The sequence below is a fragment of the Oncorhynchus nerka genome, linkage group LG3 (genome assembly GCF_034236695.1).
Source record: "Oncorhynchus nerka isolate Pitt River linkage group LG3, Oner_Uvic_2.0, whole genome shotgun sequence".
Classification (NCBI taxonomy): Eukaryota; Metazoa; Chordata; class Actinopteri; order Salmoniformes; family Salmonidae; genus Oncorhynchus; species Oncorhynchus nerka.
Genome location: NC_088398.1, coordinates 81,397,374 through 81,419,887, shown reverse-complemented (window position 1 = coordinate 81,419,887; position 22,514 = coordinate 81,397,374). Strand labels below are relative to the sequence as shown.

At 45.3% G+C, this 22,514-nt stretch overlaps 1 protein-coding gene across 2 annotated transcripts; it reads left to right on the top strand.

The window, feature by feature from the left end:
• Window positions 1-399: 399 nt before the first annotated feature.
• On the top strand, window positions 400-22,032 carry LOC115127605 (hemopexin-like). 2 transcript variants are annotated; one of them, XM_065016091.1, is made up of 9 exons: window positions 400-572; window positions 2,689-2,808; window positions 7,117-7,274; window positions 9,750-9,903; window positions 12,982-13,194; window positions 13,960-14,055; window positions 20,015-20,145; window positions 21,111-21,258; window positions 21,486-22,032. In XM_065016091.1, the coding sequence occupies exons 1-9, from the start codon at window positions 485-487 to the stop codon at window positions 21,713-21,715; spliced, it is 1,338 nt and encodes a 445-aa protein (XP_064872163.1). In that variant the 5' UTR covers window positions 400-484; the 3' UTR covers window positions 21,716-22,032. The 2 variants fall into 2 exon arrangements, with proteins under 2 accessions (XP_064872163.1, XP_064872162.1); XM_065016090.1 differs by lacking the exon at window positions 400-572 and having other exon boundaries at window positions 2,656-2,808.
• The last annotated feature ends 482 nt before the right edge of the window (window positions 22,033-22,514 follow it).

The following is a 22,514-nucleotide window of genomic DNA, read 5'->3' as shown; positions in this document are numbered from 1 at the left end:
ACATACACACACACACACACACACACACACACACACACACACACACACACACACACACACACACACACACACACACACACACACACACACACACACACACACACACACACACACACGTACCCACACACACACACACACACGTACACACATACACACACACACATACACATACGTACACACACATACACACACGTACACACACCACACACCACACACCACACACACACACACACATGTACACACACGTACACACACACTCACACACCACACACACACACACACACACACACACACACACACACACACACACACACACACACACACACACACCCCACCTCCTTTGCACTACCCACCTGACTCATCCATTCTTTGTGACCAAGGTGACAGACAGACAGCCCACAGCCCTGGCTCAGAGATAAAAGACCCGTCCAGCCGCAGACCAGGCACCTTTACCCAGAACTTACTCCTGGACCTGAAGGACACCATGAATCTGCTCTCCCAGACACTGTGTCTGTGCCTGGTGCTGGCTCTCAGCCATGCCCACCACCATGCTGGACATCAAGGGGAGGTGAGTGTCAGGAGAGGGTATGAGGGGCCCTGTGTTTTTCGCTATCATGTGACATAAGATTTCATTCTGTATTTTAAACCTTATCCAGAAATTAGATTTACACCAAAAATGAAAGTGATTGTCTGAGGATGGTGCTGGACCATGTGACATGAAAAGAAAACTGAAAAAAAAGCTTTAAAGAAAGTACCAGGCATGTCACATGATGTTGTAAAACCCAGGGACCTAACCAGTGTCCTGAGATTACTAAGTGTCCTTAGACAGAGACCTAACCAGTGTCCTTAGACAGGGACCTAACCAGTGTCCTTAGATTACTAAGTGTCCTTAGACAGAGACCTAACCAGTGTCCTTAGACAGGGACCTAACCAGTGTCCTTAGATTACTAAGTGTCCTTGGGCAGAGACCTAACCAGTGTCCTTAGACAGGGACCTAACCAGTGTCCTTAGATTACTAAGTGTCCTTAGACAGGGACCTAACCAGTGTCCTTAGATTACTAAGTGTCCTTGGACAGAGACCTAACCAGTGTCCTTAGACAGGGACCTAACCAGTGTCCTGAGATTACTAAGTGTCCTTAGACAGGGACCTAACCAGTGTCCATAGATTACTAAGTGTCCTTAGACAGAGACCTAACCAGTGTCCTTAGATTACTAAGTGTCCTTAGACAGGGAGCTAACCAGTGTCCTTAGATTACTAAGTGTCCTTAGATAGAGACCTAACCAGTGTCCTTAGACAGAGACCTAACCAGTGTCCTTAGACAGGGACCTAACCAGTGTCCTTAGATTACTAAGTGTCCTTAGACAGGGACCTAACCAGTGTCCTGAGATTACTAAGTGTCCTTAGACAGGGACCTAACCAGTGTCCTGAGATTACTAAGTGTCCTTAGATAGAGACCTAACCAGTGTCCTTAGACAGGGACCTAACCAGTGTCCTGAGATTACTAAGTGTCCTTAGATAGAGACCTAACCAGTGTCCTTAGACAGAGACCTAACCAGTGTCCTTAGACAGGGACCTAACCAGTGTCCTTAGATTACTAAGTGTCCTTAGACAGGGACCTAACCAGTGTCCTGAGATTACTAAGTGTCCTTGGACAGAGACCTAACCAGTGTCCTGAGATTACTAAGTGTCCTTAGACAGGGACCTAACCAGTGTCCTTAGATAGAGACCTAACCAGTGTCCATAGATTACTAAGTGTCCTTGGACAGAGACCTAACCAGTGTCCTTAGATTACTAAGTGTCCTAAATGATGTCACCTTCTAAGCTATGTTGTTGTTGTTGACTTGTCCAAAGCTTTTGACACGGTAGACCATTCCATTCTTAAGGAGTATTGTTGTCTCTGTGGGGTCTTTGGCCTGGTTGGCTAACTATGCTGATGACACGGTAGACCATTCCATTCTTAAGGAGTATTGTTGTCTCTGTGGGGTCTTTGGTCTGGTTGGCTAACTATGCTGATGACACGGTAGACCATTCCATTCTTAAGGAGTATTGTTGTCTCTGTGGGGTCTTTGGCCTGGTTGGCTAACTATGCTGATGACACGGTAGACCATTCCATTCTTAAGGAGTATTGTTGTCTCTGTGGGGTCTTTGGCCTGGTTGGCTAACTATGCTGATGTGGTATCATTAAAAACACTACTATATAAACACCTGTTATTGTGACGAGATATCGTTATAAACACGACCATATTACCACCTGCTATGCTAAACGAGTGAGACAGGAAGCGATGTGATTTACAGAGTTACTAGACGAATGAAATGACAATCCATTCAGACCAGCCTTTCTGATTGAACTTTAGTAACAAGCAGAGATTGTAGAGGAAGGGATGCAAAAAAGGGAACAAATGTTTCACCGTTTCGGTCTACTTAAGGGGTGTTTGCCAAGTCCCCCCCCCCACCCTCCATCACCCCCCTGTTCCCCCCTGCCTAGTGACCAGGCAGATTAATGGTCAAAGGCACTTTGAGAACTAGCACATACTTCAAACAAAATGGTATTTTTACTAGCTAATTTACTTTATTGGAAAAAAATTCCATTTGGGCTTGTCTTAATAAAATCACCCTAAATCTACTCCGGTGACTGTGTGTGGGATGAAACAGTAATATTTGATTTAATCCTATGGCTTTCTCAGAAGGCGAGGGACATGAGGAACACGACCATGGAGATCACGCGGGTGTTTTGCTCGACCGCTGCCAGGGGATTGAGATGGATGCTGTTGCTGTGACTGAGGAAGGAATCCCTTACTTCTTCAAGGGTGAGTCATGGACAGAGACGACTCCTCGTCCTGCTAGAACCAACTGTCACTCATTTAGCCGTTGGTCACGAGCAGAGTGTGTGAGCGGAGCTGGAGAAGCTGAGCATTGAGCGACAGAGTATGTGAGGGGAGCTGGAGAAGCTGAGCATTGAGCAACAGAGTATGTGAGGGGAGTTGGAGAAGCTAAGCATTGAGCAACAGAGTATGTGAGGGGAGCTGGAGAAGCTAAGCATTGAGCAACAGAGTATGTGAGGGGAGCTGGAGAAGCTAAGCATTGAGCAACAGAGTATGTGAGGGGAGCTGGAGAAGCTGAGCATTGAGCGAGATTCACAAACCTCTGCCTTCTCGGACCCTCTGGTTTCGCTCCACAGGAGCTCAGGGCATCCCCGTCCCAGCATGCATCTGTGGTCTACTTGTATGCTGCTCATAGCTCCCTTGCTTTAGCTACTGTCATACGAATTCTCTCATTATTTTAATAAAGAAACTCATACAAATACACAGGTGCTAAATCAAGGTGATTTACACTGATTTACACTCAGTAGCTATATACAGGGACAGTTCCTGGGTCAGTAGTTATATACAGGGACAGTTCCTGGGTCAGTAGTTATATACAGGGACAGTTCCTGGGTCAGTAGCTATATACAGGTACAGTTCCTGGGTCAGTAGCTATATACAGGGACAGTTCCTGGGTCAGTAGCTATATACAGGGACAGTTCCTGGGTAAGTTCCAGGGTCAGTAGCTATATACAGGGACAGTTCCTGGGTAAGTTCCAGGGTCAGTAGCTATTTACAGGGACAGTTCCAGGGTCAGTAGCTATATAAATCAAATCAAATCAAATCAAATTGTATTTGTCACATACACATGGTTAGCAGATGTTAATGCGAGTGTAGTGAAATACTTGTACTTCTAGTTCCGACAATGCAGTAATAACCAACAAGTAATCTAACTAACAATTCCAAAACTACTTCCTTATACACAGTGTAAGGGGATAAAGAATATGTACATAAGGATATATGAATGAGTGATGGTACAGAGCAGCATACAGTAGATGGTATCGAGTACAGTATATACATATGAGATGAGTATGTAAACAAAGTGGCATAGTTAAAGTGGCTAGTGGTACATGTATTACATAAGGGTGCAGTAGATGATATAGAGTACAGTATATACGTATGCATATTAATTACGTTAATTTCCAATGAAACGCTACGTCTGCCTTGCAGCATTGCATTGCAGAGGCAGTTGGGGTGGTGGGTGTGGTGCATACACGGCGGCGGGGTAGCCTAGTGGTTAGAGCATTGGACTAGTAACCGGAAGGTTGCAAGTTCAAACCCTCTGTTGTTCTTCCCCCTGAACAGGCAGTTAACCCACTGTTTCTAGGCCGTCATTGAAAATAAGAATTTGTTCTTAACTGACTTGCCTATTTAAATAAAGGTAAAATAAATAAATAAAACACATTGGATTTATGAAACGTATGTGTCAAACTGTATGTGTGTGACGGCTGGACAGAACTGGTAGCGGGAGGTGAACGTTAAAACCTTTTTTTGCACACATATCCAGGTGATGCTGCGTCCTATTTTGACACACATTGACACTGTCGGTGTGTTCGAAGCCTTACAAAGACGAGGGAGTGTGGTGATCTAGATGTCCACTGTTATGTGTAAAGGCTTGATTGCCACCTGCTGGTACGATGCTAAACTGTTAGGTTACCGACCTGACGTCATTGTTACGCGCGGGATATTTTAGTCGCAGGATATGACAGTTGTTACACGCTGGCTACATGAAAGGTCCTAAAGAATCATTGACGAAGCTGAAATCACACTTATACCAGAAGTATAGTGATGTATTTACGATACGTAAAGGAATAAACATAAAGGAATGAGGTAAAATAAAGGAATGAGGTGAGTAGGTAAGTGTGTCATTGTAGCAAAGTATTTATAAACAAAAAAATCTGATCTTTTAAACGTTTTGTTCTATTTTGATCTAGTATCTATACAAAAGGCCATACATGATTTTGACACAATATAGTCCTGGCATATTCCCACGTTCATGGAGCTTTCCGTTTTGATTGGATTCTTTTGGCTAAAAACGTTTAAGTGTACCTATAGAAACATAAAAAAAAAATTAAAAAAAATACTGCATCTCTGCCTAGCCTGGCAAGACTGTCCAAAATGATGTTTATCATCCCCAGTGGCTCTGTAAGTGTGGAGAGGAGATTCCCCGCTGACCACCTGCTCTCCAGGTAACATCACATGAGCCTGAAACCCCAGACTGGCCAGACTCCTGTTTATAAAAATGAATTCAAAAGGCACTAATAAGTCATTTTTCATTTAATTTGTATTTCAGTCTAAGTAAGTCAGAGCCTATATGCGCAATTTATAGACTATAATGATTTAATACAACGAAATGTTGTTTAAATGCTGAGAGCTTTTTGTCCCTACCAGTCTATTGTGGTACACCTACCAGTCTATTGTGGCCCTACCAGTCTATTGTGGTACACCTACCAGTCTATTGTGGCCCTACCAGTCTATTGTGGTACACCTACCAGTCTATTGTGGTACACCTACCAGTCTATTGTGGTACACCTACCAGTCTATTGTGGTACACCTACCAGTCTATTGTGGTACACCTACCAGTCTATTGTGGCCCTACCAGTATATTGTGTCCCTACCAGTCTATTGTGGTACACCTACCAGTCTATTGTGGCCCTACCAGTCTATTGTGGTACACCTACCAGTCTATTGTGGTACACCTACCAGTCTATTGTGGCCCTACCAGTATATTGTGTCCCTACCAGTCTATTGTGGTACACCTACCAGTCTATTGTGGCCCTACCAGTATATTGTGTCCCTACCAGTCTATTGTGGTACACCTGCCAGTCTATTGTGGCCCTACCAGTCTATTGTGGTACACCTACCAGTCTATTGTGGTACACCTACCAGTCTATTGTGGCACACCTACCAGTCTATTGTGTACCTACCAGTCTATTGTGTACCTACCAGTCTATTGTGTACCTACCAGTCTATTGTGGTACACCTACCAGTCTATTGTGTCCCTACCAGTCTATTGTGGCCCTACCAGTCTATTGTGGCCCTACCAGTCTATTGTGGCCCTACCAGTCTATTGTGGCCCTACCAGTCTATTGTGGTACACCTACCAGTCTATTGTGGTACACCTACCAGTCTATTGTGGCCCTACCAGTCTATTGTAGTACACCTACCAGTCTATTGTGGCCCTACCAGTCTATTGTGGTACACCTACCAGTCTATTGTGGCCCTACCAGTCTATTGTGGCCCTACCAGTCTATTGTGGTACACCTACCAGTCTATTGTGGCCCTACCAGTCTATTGTGGCCCTACCAGTCTATTGTGGTACACCTACCAGTCTATTGTGGCCCTACCAGTCTATTGTGGTACACCTACCAGTCTATTGTGGCCCTACCAGTCTATTGTGGTACACCTACCAGTCTATTGTGGCCCTACCAGTCTATTGTGGTACACCTACCAGTCTATTGTGTCGACACTCGCAAATGCTTCACAATGTATTTCTTTGTAGGCTACAGCCTTGAAATAATTTAAATAACATAGCCTAAAATAATTCATTTTCATTCCTTCTTGGGCACCCTGTCTGGCTCCTGACCTAATTCAGAGTGTTTATATGCTGTTCAATATGGCCTGTAACCTATTTGAAATTATTTTGGCTTCTTACAATCACCTTTTCCTGTTAATTCATAATACTTTTCTTTAAAATTCATATGGTTTGTTTTAAATACTTTTAAAAAAAACAAATTGGTTAGTGCAGGTAGTCATTCATTTCTAATGAATGGAGTGAATTTGTAGCAGCGTTGTTTTGTTGTTGTTGCGGAAAGGACATGGAGAACTGGATTCAAGCACCTCTCCATGATTGATGAGCAGGATTTCCAACCGCTCAACTCTGCTCAAATACTCTGGTCACAAGTCATGTGCTTTCTGTCATCGGACAGGTGCTCTTCAGCAGTAGGCTTTATAAAATGTATTTTATAAAGCCCTTTTTCAGTTGTCACAAAGTGCTTTACAGATACCCAGGCTAAAACCCCAGAGAGGAAGTAATGCAGAATCATAGTGGCTAGGAGATACTCCCTAGAAGGCAGGAACATAGGAAGAAACCTACAGAGGAACCAGACTCCAAGGGGTGTCCAATCCACATTGTCTAGCTATTAATGCATACTGAATCAGTTTTGTAAGCAAGTTGAGGAAACTAGGGTTTGGCTCTGTGGAATGTCCTTTTCTCTGTTCCCATGGTGGCTGACCTAATGTGTTCCCTACCAGGTGGCCATGTGTTCAAGGGTTTCCATGGTAAAGCTGAGCTCTCCAACCAATCATTCGCTGAGCTGGACGACCATCACCATCTGGGGCACGTGGACGCTGCCTTCCTCATGCACTTTCCAGACAAACCCACTGAGCATGACCACATCTTCTTCATGCTGGTACAGTCCATACCTTAACAACACCTGGTCCAGTCCATACCTTAACACTACCTGGTACAGTCCATACCTTACCAACACCTGGTACAGTCCATACCTTAACACCACCTGGTACAGTCCATACCTTAACACCACCTGGTACAGTCCATACCTTAACAACACCTGGTACAGTCCATACCTTACCAACACCTGGTACAGTCCATACCTTACCAACACCTGGTACAGTCCATACCTTAACAACACCTGGTACAGTCCATACCTTACCAACACCTGGTACAGTCCATACCTTAACACCACCTGGTACAGTCCATACCTTAACACCACCTGGTACAGTCCATACCTTAACAACACCTGGTACAGTCCATACCTTAACAACACCTGGTACAGTCCATACCTTACCAACACCTGGTACAGTCCATACCTTACCAACACCTGGTACAGGCCATACCTTAACAACACCTGGTACAGTCCATACCTTACCAACACCTGGTACAGTCCATACCTTACCAACACCTGGTACAGTCCATACCTTACCAACACCTGGTACAGTCCATACCTTAACAACACCTGGTACAGTCCATATATACTGCATCCCTTAGAAACACTTGGTACAGTCCATATATACTGCATCCCTGAGAAACACTTGGTACAGTCCATATATACTGCATACCTTAACAACACCTGGTACAGTCCATATATACTGCATACCTTAACAACACTTGGTACAGTCCATATATACTGCATCCCTGAGAAACACTTGGTACAGTCCATATATACTGCATACCTTAACAACACCTGGTACAGTCCATATATACTGCATCCCTTAGAAACACTTGGTACAGTCCATATATACTGCATCCCTGAGAAACACTTGGTACAGTCCATATATACTGCATACCTTAACAACACTTGGTACAGTCCATATATACTGCATCCCTTAGAAACACTTGGTACAGTCCATATATACTGCATACCATAGAAACACTTGGTACAGTCCATATATACTGCATCCCTCCTACAATAACTCATAAAAGTTCTAATGTTGTTCTAAAGAACTCATAAAAGTTCTAATGTTGTTCTGAAGAACTCATACATGTTCTAATGTTGTTCTAAAGAACTCATACATGTTCTAATGTTGTTCTAAAGAACTCATACATGTTCTAATGTTGTTCTAAAGAACTCATACATGTTCTAATGTTGTTCTAAAGAACTCATACATGTTCTAATGTTGTTCTAAAGAACTCATACATGTTCTAATGTTGTTCTAAAGAACTCATACATGTTCTAATGTTGTTCTAAAGAACTCATACATGTTCTAATGTTGTTCTAAAGAACTCATACATGTTCTAATGTTGTTCTAAAGAACTCATACATGTTCTAATGTTGTTCTAAAGAACTCATACATGTTCTAATGTTGTTCTAAAGAACTCATACATGTTCTAATGTTGTTCTAAAGAACTCATACATGTTCTAATGTTGTTCTAAAGAACACATACATGTTCTAATGTTGTTCTAAAGAACTCATACATGTTCTAATGTTGTTGTAAAGAACTCATACATGTTCTAATGTTGTTGTAAAGAATTCATACATGTTCTAATGTTGCTCTAAAGAACTCATACATGTTCTAATGTTGCTCTAAAGAACTCATACATGTTCTAATGTTGTTCTAAAGAACACATCATGTTCTAATGTTGCTCTAAAGAACTCATACATGTTCTAATGTTGTTCTAAAGAACACATACATGTTCTAATGTTGTTCTAAAGAACACATACATGTTCTAATGTTCCTCTAAAGAACTCATACATGTTCATGAAAGTTATAATGAACATTTCAAATTCCCCTCCAACAAGGACTCATAAAAGTTATATTGTCGCTCTCAGTAGAGGACGACTTTCTCTGAGTAGAGGATGAGTAGAGGATGAGTTTCTCTGAGTAGATGATATGTTTCTCTGAGAAGAGGATGCGTTAGTCTGAGTAGAGGATGATTAGAGGATGAGTAGAGGGTGAGTTGTTCTGAGTAGAGGATGGCTAGAGGATGAGTTGCTCTGAGTAGAGGATATGTTTATCTGACTAGAGGATGAGTACAGGATGAGTTTCTCTGAGTAGAGGATGAGTTTCTCTGAGTAGAGGATGAGTAAAGGATGAGTAGAGGATGATTAGAGGATGAGTTGCTCTGAGTAGAGGATGAGTAGAGGGTGAGTTGCTCTGAGTAGAGAATGAGTTTCTCTGAGTAGAGGATGAGTTTCTCTGAGTAGAGGATGAGTAAAGGAGGATATAGAGGATGAGTTGCTCTGAGTAGAGGATTAGATTCTCTGAGTAGAGGATGAGTAGAGGATGAGTTGTTCTGACTAGATATATATTTCATATTATTCATATTATTCACTAAAGAAGCCAGGGCCTAAATCCACTTTTATTTATTAGCTCACTAACTGAGGTGGCTGACCTCTGACCTCTGTCCTGTGTTGCTCTGGTGCAGGACACCAAAGTCTTCAGCTTCTACAAACACCAACTGGAGACAGGCTTCCCCAAGGACATCTCTGAGGTGTTCCCTGGTATCCCTGACCACCTGGATGCTGCTGTGGTGTGTCCCGCTCCCGACTGTGAGGAAGACGCCGTCATCTTCTTCAAGGGTGAGTCGATATCTCCATATTCTGTGAAACTCTCCCCCCCCAAAAAACCTATGGAAGATTACAAGGTATTATAAAGGCTCTGAAAAAAGATGGCCACCGTGTGGTGGTTGCCGATAGAGATGTCGGTTTAGAGTACAGGGTGATCCCTATGTGTCACTGTATGCTTATTACCAGTCAATACTATTAGCACCGTCAATGCTACTATATCTATTACTACTGTCTGCTAGCCCATTGCTATACCATTGCTGCTTTGTATATATCACTATAGTACTAGTGTATAGCCAACACTGCTGATACTCTGTGGTAATATACAGTATATTACCTGTTTCTTCTGTTCCATTACACTACCACTGTACACTACCACTATACACTACCACTATACACTACCACTATACACTACCACTATACACTACCACTATACACTACCACTATACACTATCACTATACACTACCACTATACACTACCACTATACACTACCACTATACACTACCACTATACACTACCACTATACACTACCACTGTACACTACCACTATACACTACCACTATACACTACCACTATACACTACCACTATACACTACCACTATACACTACCACTATACACTATCAGGTTCACTTCCTGTTTGCTGCGTGTGCCTGTCATGAGTGTGGCAATAAACATGTGTTCTGGACACTACTGTTCTCCTACTGGTCATTTCCAGTAGGCCCAGATCCGGTCGAGGCCTGTGGATCCAGGATCTGGCACTGAATCTGGTGGTGTCAAGTCCACGCCCGAGCAGATCTGCAAGTACAAGACCAGCATCGGAGTTGAGTCCGGTGATGGCTGGTCCAAGAGCGACACTAGCTGGAGTGTCGTTTGAGGTGCTGGCTTGGGCACCGATGGCTGCAGGTCTGGCTGGCAGTCTGTAGATAGAGGTGAAGCAGGCTGGAGCGCTGGCGACATCTCGACTTGCTCTGTTGGTCGCACGGCAGTCTGTAGATAGAGGTGAAGCAGGCTGGCGACATCTCGACTTGCTCTGTTGGTCGCACGGCAGTCTGTAGATAGAGGAGAAGCAGGCTGGAGAGCTGGCGACATCTCGACTTGCTCTGTTGGTCGCACGGCAGTCTGTAGATAGAGGCGAAGCAGGCTGGAGAGTTGGCGTCATCTCGACTTGCTCTGTTGGTCGCACGGCAGTCTGTAGATAGAGGCGAAGCAGGCTGGAGAGCTGGCGACATCTCGACTTGCTCTGTTTGTCGCATGGCAGTCTGTAGATAGAGGCGAAGCAGGCTGGAGCGCTGGCGACATCTCGACTTGCTCTGTTGGTCGCACGGCAGTCTGTAGATAGAGGTGAAGCAGGCTGGAGCGCTGGCGACATCTCGACTTGCTCTGTTGGTCGCACGGCAGTCTGTAGATAGAGGTGAAGCAGGCTGGCGACATCTCGACTTGCTCTGTTGGTCGCACGGCAGTCTGTAGATAGAGGCGAAGCAGGCTGGAGCGCTGGCGACATCTCGACTTGCTCTGTTGGTCGCACGGCAGTCTGTAGATAGAGGAGAAGCAGGCTGGAGAGCTGGCGACATCTCGACTTGCTCTGTTGGTCGCACGGCAGTCTGTTGATAGAGGTGAAGCAGTCTGGAGCGACATCTCGACTTGCTCTGTTTGTCGCATGGCAGTCTGTAGATAGAGGCGAAGCAGGCTGGAGCGCTGGCGACATCTCGACTTGCTCTGTTGGTCGCACGGCAGTCTGTAGATAGAGGCGAAGCAGGCTGGAGAGCTGGCGACATCTCGACTTGCTCTGTTGGTCGCACGGCAGTCTGTAGATAGAGGCGAAGCAGGCTGGAGCGCTGGCGACATCTCGACTTGCTCTGTTGGTCGCACGGCAGTCTGTAGATAGAGGCGAAGCAGGCTGGAGCGCTGGCGACATCTCGACTTGCTCTGTTGGTCAGGCTGGAGAGCTGGCGACATCTCGACTTGCGGCAGTCTGTAGATAGAGGAGAAGCAGGCTGGAGAGCTGGCGACATCTCGACTTGCTCTGTTGGTCGCACGGCAGTCTGTTGATAGAGGTGAAGCAGGCTGGAGCGACATCTCGACTTGCTCTGTTTGTCGCATGGCAGTCTGTAGATAGAGGCGAAGCAGGCTGGAGAGCTGGCGACATCTCGACTTGCTCTGTTGGTCGCACGGCAGTCTGTAGATAGAGGTGAAGCAGGCTGGCGACATCTCGACTTGCTCTGTTGGTCGCACGGCAGTCTATAGATAGAGGAGAAGCAGGCTGGAGAGCTGGCGACATCTCGACTTGCTCTGTTGGTCGCACGGCAGTCTGTAGATAGAGGTGAAGCAGGCTGGAGAGCTGGCGACATCTCGACTTGCTCTGTTGGTCGCACGGCAGTCTGTAGATAGAGGCGAAGCAGGCTGGAGAGCTGGCGACATCTCGACTTGCTCTGTTGGTCGCACGGCAGTCTGTAGATAGAGGTGAAGCAGGCTGGCGACATCTCGACTTGCTCTGTTGGTCGCACGGCAGTCTGTAGATAGAGGAGAAGCAGGCTGGAGAGCTGGCGACATCTCGACTTGCTCTGTTGGTCGCACGGCAGTCTGTAGATAGAGGCGAAGCAGGCTGGAGAGCTGGCGACATCTCGACTGGAGAGCTGCTCTGTTGGTCGCACGGCAGTCTGTAGATAGAGGTGAAGCAGGCTGGCGACATCTCGACTTGCTCTGTTGGTCGCACGGCAGTCTGTAGATAGAGGAGAAGCAGGCTGGAGAGCTGGCGACATCTCGACTTGCTCTGTTGGTCGCACGGCAGTCTGTAGATAGAGGTGAAGCAGGCTGGAGAGCTGGCGACATCTCGACTTGCTCTGTTGGTCGCACGGCAGTCTGTAGATAGAGAAGCAGGCTGGAGAGCTGGTGACATCTCGACTTGCTCTGTTGGTCGCACGGCAGTCTGTAGATAGAGGTGAAGCAGGCTGGAGAGCTGGCGACATCTCGTCTTGCTCTGTTGGTCGCACAGCAGTCTGTAGATAGAGGTGAAGCAGTCTGTAACACTGGCTACAGTTTATCTGGCTCAGCAGCTGCTTGCGGTAAAACTGTCCATATCATTTATTCCCAGGTGATGAAATCTACCACTACAATGTGAAGACGAAGAAGGTGGAGGAGAAAAAGTTTGAGGGAATGCCCAACTGCACCAGTGCATTCCGTTTCATGGAGCATTACTACTGTTTCCATGGACACCAGTTCTCCAAGTTCGACCCTAAGACAGGGGAGGTGCACGGGAGATACCCCAAGGAGGCACGCGATTACTTCATGAAGTGCTCCAAGTTCGGTGAGAGACTAAAGACAATAGCAAGATTTTATGTTTGAGAGAGAGAGAGGGGGGAAAGAGCGAGAGAGAGAGAAAAAGGGCGAGAGGGAGAGAGAGGGAGAGAGGGAGCGAGAGGGCGAGAGAGAGAGAGAAGGGGGAAGAGAGAGGGGGAAAGAGAGAGAGAGAGAGAGGGAGAAAGGGGGAAAGAGCGAGAGAGAAAGAGGGCAAAAGAGAGGGAGAGAGAGAAGGGGGAAAGAGAGGGAGAGAGAGGGAGAGAGAGCGAGAGAGAGGGAGAGAGAGGGTGGAGAGGGAGAGAGAGAGAGGGAGAAAGGGGGAAAGAGCGAGAGAGAGAGAGGGAGAAAGGGGGAAAGAGCGAGAGAGAAAGAGGGAGAGAGGGAGAGAGAGAAGGGGGAAGAGAGAGGGAGAGAGAGGTGGAGAGGGAGAGAGAGATTAAGAGAGAGAGAAGGGGTGAAAGAGAGGGGGCACAGAGAGCGAGAGAGAGAGAAGGTGGGAGAGAGACAGAGAGGAAGAGAGAGGGAGAGAGGGGGAGAGAGAGAGAGAGAGAGGGGGGGATAGAGGGGGAGAGAGAGGGAGAGAGAGGGGGAAGAGAGAGAGAGAGAGGTAGAGGGGGAGAGAGAGAAGGGGGAAGAGATAGAGAGCGAGAGGGGGAGAGTGTGAGCGATAACGAGAGAGAGAGAGATTGTAGTCTCCTCATCACACCAAACCTGAGAAGGAATAATATCTAACACAAACAGCTCACGCTCCAGTATTGTGTCTCTGCTGCAGGAGAAACCACAGACCACATCGAGAGAGAGCGGTGCAGCCGTGTGCACCTGGACGCCATCACCTCTGACGACGCCGGAAACATCTACGCCTTCAGAGGTCAGACCACTGTTACTTACTGTAGCTGGATGTCTTAACCACATAAAACGGTCAAATTACTGCAATATTACCACATAAAACAGTCAAATTACTGCAATATTACCACATAAAACAGTCAAATTACTGCAATATTACCACATAAAACAGTCAAATTACTGCAATATTACCACATAAAACAGTCAAATTACTGCAATATTACCACATAAAACAGTCAAATTACTGCAAATTACAGTCAAATTACTGCAATATTACCACATAAAACAGTCAAATTACTGCAATATTACCACAGAAAACAGTCAAATTACTGCAATATTACCACATAAAACAGTCAAATTACTGCAATATTACCACATAAAACAGTCAAATTACTGCAATATTACCACATAAAACAGTCAAATTACTGCAATATTACCACAGAAAACAGTCAAATTACTGCAATATTACCACAGAAAACAGTCAAATTACTGCAATATTACCACATAAAACAGTCAAATTACTGCAATATTACCACATAAAACAGTCAAATTACTGCAATATTACCACATAAAACAGTCAAATTACTGCAATATTACCACAGAAAACAGTCAAATTACTGCAATATTACCACAGAAAACAGTCAAATTACTGCAATATTACCACAGAAAACAGTCAAATTACTGCAATATTACCACAGAAAACAGTCAAATTACTGCAATATTACCACAGAAAACAGTCAAATTACTGCAATATTACCACATAAAACAGTCAAATTACTGCAATATTACCACAGAAAACAGTCAAATTACTGCAATATTACCACAGAAAACAGTCAAATTACTGCAATATTACCACAGAAAACAGTCAAATTACTGCAATATTACCACAGAAAACAGTCAAATTACTGCAATATTACCACAGAAAACAGTCAAATTACTGCAATATTACCACAGAAAACAGTCAAATTACTGCAATATTACCACATAAAACAGTCAAATTACTGCAATAATATTACCACATAAAACAGTCAAATTACTGCAATATTACCACAGAAAACAGTCAAATTACTGCAATATTACCACAGAAAACAGTCAAATTACTGCAATATTACCACAGAAAACAGTCAAATTACTGCAATATTACCACAGAAAACAGTCAAATTACTGCAATATTACCACAGAAAACAGTCAAATTACTGCAATATTACCACATAAAACTGTCAAATTACTGCAATATTACCACATAAAACAGTCAAATTACTGCAATATTACCACATAAAACAGTCAAATTACTGCAATATTACCACATAAAACAGTCAAATTACTGCAATATTACCACATAAAACAGTCAAATTACTGCAATATTACCACATAAAACAGTCAAATTACTGCAATATTACCACATAAAACAGTCAAATTACTGCAATACTACCGCATAAAACAGTCAAATTACTGCAATATTACCACATAAAACAGTGACATCACCGCACTTCAAACCAATCATCACACTTTTACTGATAAAATGGTCCAATCAATCTTCACAGATTTCTATACAAAATGTCAGAATCGCTGCAGCAAAACAAAGCAACTATCACAAACAAATCGCTACGACATCCTGAAGGGATCGCTACGACATCCTGAAGGGATCGCTACGACATCCTGAAGGGATCGATACGACATCCTGAAGGGATCGATACGACATCCTGAAGGGATCGATACGACATCCTGAAGGGATCGATACGATACGACATCCTGAAGGGATCGATACGACATCCTGAAGGGATCGATACGACATCCTGAAGGGATCGATACGACATCCTGAAGGGATCGATACGACATCCTGAAGGGATCGATACGATACGACATCCTGAAGGGATCGATACGATACGACATCCTGAAGGGATCGATACGACATCCTGAAGGGATCGATACGACATCCTGAAGGGATCGATACGACATCCTGAAGGGATCGATACGACATCCTGAAGGGATCGACACGACATCCTGAAGGGATCGATACGACATCCTGAATGGATCGATACGATACGACATCCTGAATGGATCGATACGACATCCTGAAGGGATCGACACGACATCCTGAAGGGATCGATACGACATCCTGAAGGGATCGATACGACATCCTGAAGGGATCGATACGACATCCTGAAGGGATCGATACGATACGACATCCTGAAGGGATCGATACGATACGACATCCTGAAGGGATCGATACGATACGACATCCTGAAGGGATCGACACGACATCCTGAAGGGATCGATACGACATCCTGAATGGATCGATACGATACGACATCCTGAAGGGATCGATACGACACGACATCCTGAAGGGATCGACACGACATCCTGAAGGGATCGATACGACATCCTGAATGGCTCGATACGACATCCTGAATGGATCGATACGATACGACATCCTGAAGGGATCGATACGACATCCTGAATGGATCGATACGATACGACATCCTGAAGGGATCGATACGATACGACATCCTGAAGGGATCGATACGATACGACATCCTGAAGGGATCGATACGATACGACATCCTGAAGGGATCGACACGATACGACATCCTGAAGGGATCGACACGATACGACATCCTGAAGGGATCGATACGATACGACATCCTGAAGGGATCGATACGACATCCTGAAGGGATCGACACGACATCCTGAAGGGATCGATACGACATCCTGAAGGGATCGATACGATACGACATCCTGAAGGGATCGATACGACATCCTGAAGGGATCGACACGATACGACATCCTGAAGGGATCGATACGATACGACATCCTGAAGGGATCGATACGACATCCTGAATGGATCGACACGACATCCTGAAGGGATCGATACGACATCCTGAAGGGATCGATACGATACGACATCCTGAAGGGATCGACACGATACGACATCCTGAAGGGATCGATACGACATCCTGAATGGATCGATACGATACGACATCCTGAAGGGATCGACACGATAAGACATCCTGAAGGGATCGATACGATACGACATCCTGAAGGGATCGATACGACATCCTGAAGGGATCGATACGACATCCTGAAGGGATCGATACGACATCCTGAAGGGATCGACACGATACGACATCCTGAAGGGATCGACACGATACGACATCCTGAAGGGATCGACACGACATCCTGAAGGGATCGACACGATACGACATCCTGAAGGGATCGATACGACATCCTGAAGGGATCGATACGACATCCTGAAGGGATCGACACGATACGACATCCTGAAGGGATCGATACGACATCCTGAAGGGACACGATACGACATCCTGAAGGGATCGATACGACATCCTGAAGGGATCGATACGACATCCTGAAGGGACACGATACGACATCCTGAAGGGACACGATACGACATCCTGAAGGGATCGATACGACATCCTGAAGGGATCGATACGACATCCTGAAGGGACACGATACGACATCCTGAAGGGATCGATACGATACGACATCCTGAAGGGATCGATACGACATCCTGAAGGGATCGATACGACATCCTGAAGGGATCGATACGACATCCTGAAGGGACACGATACGACATCCTGAAGGGATCGACACGACATCCTGAAGGGATCGATACGACATCCTGAAGGGATCGATACGATACGACATCCTGAAGGGATCGACACGACATCCTGAAGGGATCGATACGACATCCTGAAGGGATCGATACGACATCCTGAAGGGATCGATACGATACGACATCCTGAAGGGATCGATACGATACGACATCCTGAAGGGATCGATACGATACGACATCCTGAAGGGATCGATACGACATCCTGAAGGGATCGACACGACATCCTGAAGGGATCGATACGATACGACATCCTGAAGGGATCGATACGACATCCTGAAGGGATCGATACGACATCCTGAAGGGATCGACATCCTGAAGGGATCGATACGACATCCTGAAGGGATCGACACGACATCCTGAAGGGATCGATACGATACGACATCCTGAAGGGACACGATACGACATCCTGAAGGGATCGATACGACATCCTGAAGGGACACGATACGACATCCTGAAGGGATCGATACGACATCCTGAAGGGATCGATACGATACGACATCCTGAAGGGATCGATACGACATCCTGAAGGGATCGATACGACATCCTGAAGGGATCGATACGACATCCTGAAGGGATCGATACGACATCCTGAAGGGACACGATACGACATCCTGAAGGGATCGATACGATACGACATCCTGAAGGGATCGATACGATACGACATCCTGAAGGGATCGATACGATACGACATCCTGAAGGGACACGATACGACATCCTGAAGGGATCGATACGACATCCTGAAGGGATACGATACGACATCCTGAAGGGATCGATACGATACGACATCCTGAAGGGATCGATACGATACGACATCCTGAAGGGATCGATACGACATCCTGAAGGGATCGATACGATACGACATCCTGAAGGGATCGATACGATACGACATCCTGAAGGGATCGATACGATACGACATCCTGAAGGGACACGATACGACATCCTGAAGGGACACGATACGACATCCTGAAGGGATCGATACGACATCCTGAAGGGACACGATACGACATCCTGAAGGGACACGATACGACATCCTGAAGGGATCGATACGACATCCTGAAGGGATCGATACGATACGACATCCTGAAGGGATCGATACGACATCCTGAAGGGATCGATACGACATCCTGAAGGGATCGATACGACATCCTGAAGGGATCGATACGACATCCTGAAGGGATCGATACGACATCCTGAAGGGACACGATACGACATCCTGAAGGGATCGATACGACATCCTGAAGGGATTGATACGACATCCTGAAGGGATCGATACGACATCCTGAAGGGATCGATACGACATCCTGAAGGGACACGATACGACATCCTGAAGGGATCGATACGACATCCTGAAGGGATCGATACGACATCCTGAAGGGATCGATACGACATCCTGAAGGGATCGATACGACATCCTGAAGGGATCGATACGACATCTTGAAGGGATCGATACGACATCCTGAAGGGATCGATACGACATCCTGAAGGGATCGATACGACATCCTGAAGGGATCGATACGACATCCTGAAGGGATCGATACGACATCCTGAAGGGACACGATACGACATCCTGAAGGGATCGATACGACATCCTGAAGGGATCGATACGACATCCTGAAGGGACACGATACGACATCCTGAAGGGACACGATACGACATCCTGAAGGGATCGATACGACATCCTGAAGGGATCGATACGATACGACATCCTGAAGGGATCGATACGACATCCTGAAGGGATCGATACGACATCCTGAAGGGACACGATACGACATCCTGAAGGGATCGATACGATACGACATCCTGAAGGGATACGATACGACATCCTGAAGGGATACGATACGACATCCTGAAGGGATACGATACGACATCCTGAAGGGATCGATACGACATCCTGAAGGGATCGATACGACATCCTGAAGGGATCGATACGACATCCTGAAGGGACATCCTGCTCATTACATCGATACGACATCCTGAAGGGACATCCTGCTCATTACATCGAGCGACATCCTGAAGGGATCGATACGACATCCTGAAGGGACATCCTGCTCATTACATCGAGCGACATCCTGAAGGGATCGATACGACATCCTGAAGGGACATCCTGCTCATTACATCGAGCGACATCCTGAAGGGATCGATACGACATCCTGAAGGGATCGATACGATACGACATCCTGAAGGGATCGATACGACATCCTGAAGGGACATCCTGAAGGGACATCCTGAAGGGACATCCTGCTCATCGAGCGTTTTGCTGTTTGTGTTTTTTTTAAATATTTTTTTTATGAATAATATGTTCCTCTTATTTCTCTCCTACTAACCTCTCCTCCCGACCCTTGACCTTTAGGCCACCACTTCCTGGAGCAAGATGCTGGCAATGACACGTGGGCAGCCGACACCATCGAGAGCGACTTCAAGGAGCTGCACAGCGAGGTGGATGCCACCTTCTCCTATGAAAACCACCTCTACATGGTCAAGGTAAGCTACTGTCGTTTGCTGCAGACACACGCACACACACACACACACCTTGGACAGAAGAAGGCAGACAAGAAGAGGTCAGGAAGAGGTCAGGGTCAGGAAGAGGTCAGGAAGAGGTCAGGAGAAGGGATTTGTTAGCCAGACTCGTAACAAGACCCTGGATGAGCTCCCGCTCTAACCCCAGTGATTTATTGACATGCATTTTGACATTGAGCATCGCCAGGTTTTATGAATGAGAGGTAACTGGTTCAATCAAGCCCCAGTTAAATAACAGATTTTCTGAATGAGAGGTAACTCCGGTTCAATCAAGCCCCAGTTAAATAACAGATTTTCTGAATGAGAGGTAACTCCGGTTCAATCAAGCCCCAGTTAAATAACAGATTTTCTGAATGAGAGGTAACTCCGGTTCAATCAAGCCCCAGTTAAATAACAGATTTTCTGAATGAGAGGTAACTCAATCAAGCCCCAGTTAAATAACAGATTTTCTGAATGAGAGGTAACTCCGGTTCAATCAAGCCCCAGTTAAATAACAGATTTTCTGAATGAGAGGTAACTCCGGTTCAATCAAGCCCCAGTTAAATAACAGATTTTCTGAATGAGAGGTAACTCCGGTTCAATCAAGCCCCAGTTAAATAACAGATTTTCTGAATGAGAGGTTGTTCAATCAAGCCCCAGTTAAATAACAGATTTTCTGAATGAGAGGTAACTCCGGTTCAATCAAGCCCCAGTTAAATAACAGATTTTCTGAATGAGAGGTAACTCCGGTTCAATCAAGCCCCAGTACTTTAGTTGTGGGTGATGGTTAATTATGTCTGTATCTATGTAATGTATTGCACCAATGTACACATTTTAAAACTAGTCAAGAGATAATACAATTAGGTCAATACATCATTTCCTTTAAGCTGTCAAATAAAATCACTAGATCAAATCAAATCATAAACCAACACTTCTCTCATTGTGTGCAGGATGACAAGGTGTACGTTTACAAAGTTGGGGAGCCCCACACCCACCTGGACGGGTACCCCAAACCCTTGAAGGAGGTGCTGGGAGTGGAGGGCCCTATCGACGCTGCCTTCGTGTGTCAGGACCACCACATCGCTCACGTCATTAAAGGTAACCGTGTGACCGATAGTCACCTACATTATCAACTATATGGGCAAATCACTTCAGCCATGTTCAAACGCAACAAATCAACATGGACTCACGGTGCAATACAAACGAAGGCCAACAGGTGGAGACATAGTCCCACTGACAGGTACTCCCCGTAAACGTGTGTCACTCAGAGATGGGCATAAATGAGAGACGGATGCATTGATTGAGCTTCTCCCCCCCCATCCCAGGTCAGACAGTCTACGATGTTGACCTGAAGGCCTCCCCACCTGTTCCAGTTAAAGAAGGCTCCTTCACACTCTTCAACAAGGTGGACGCTGCGATGTGCGGCCCAGAGGGCGTGAAGCTGTTCAAGGGAAACCACTACTTCCACTTTCAGAGCGTCAAGGTCATGCTGATGGCCAAGGCTATTCCCGAGGAGCACAAGACAGCCCTGGAGCTGTTTGGCTGTGACCACTAGAGGCTGAGAAAGTAGACAGAATCAATTTATCTACAACAACAACAACCAAGTGGTTCATCCACCACGTCACTATAGTCATTATGATGTCATTCTCCTCTTCCTTTAAACTGATATATCAACTGTCTCTTTACCTCCAACATACATTGCCATTGTCTATTGTCCCTCTTTTAATGTGCAGCAGTTTTCCCCCTATGAGCCGGTTTCGTTTTGTTATGGTCCCGTCCCAAAAGGTTGACATGGAAAGTTATCGAGGGCGTAGAATCTTTCTGATTAATGTTCTATGGTGTTGTTCTATAATAAACACCCAACAAAACTAATTTGACTGGTTTCTATTTCTGTTTATCTCTATTTTCACACTCTTGTTGAGATTGATTCATATGAAAGATTGTCGTAAAGATTCACGATATTAGTAGAATTATATAGGTGTCAAATGATCCATCACTTTTTATGTCTGATTGTTTTTGTGTGGGGGGGGGGGGGGTCTATTGACATGGGGAGTCTGTGTAAATTTTGCCCAAGGTCAATTATTGTATGCGTTGTCATCACTGGGCCACATGGGGGTGCTGTAGCCTTGTGAAATCATTGATAGACGGACAATCAGCAAATAAGAATATACCGTAATTACGGCTATATGCTGTTCATTTTTTATTTGGTTTATGTCGAGAGGACCAGATATGAGAGCTAATACAAGCACTTTTCAAACATTACGATAACTATCAAACTAGTTGAAAGATTTTCCAGGTGAAATCTAAATTCACGTGAAAGAAAATAAACGATTCACCGTCAGGTTACTAATAAC

Excerpts from the sequence above, each read along its gene's own strand:
- LOC115127605 (XM_065016091.1), top strand. The coding sequence starts at position 485 with ATGAATCTGCTCTCCCAGACACTGTGTCTGTGCCTGGTGCTGGCTCTC. Across the intron at positions 7,275-9,749 it reads ACCACATCTTCTTCATGCTG|GACACCAAAGTCTTCAGCTT; the intron begins GTACAGTCCATA and ends GCTCTGGTGCAG. Across the intron at positions 13,195-13,959 it reads CATGAAGTGCTCCAAGTTCG|GAGAAACCACAGACCACATC; the intron begins GTGAGAGACTAA and ends TCTCTGCTGCAG.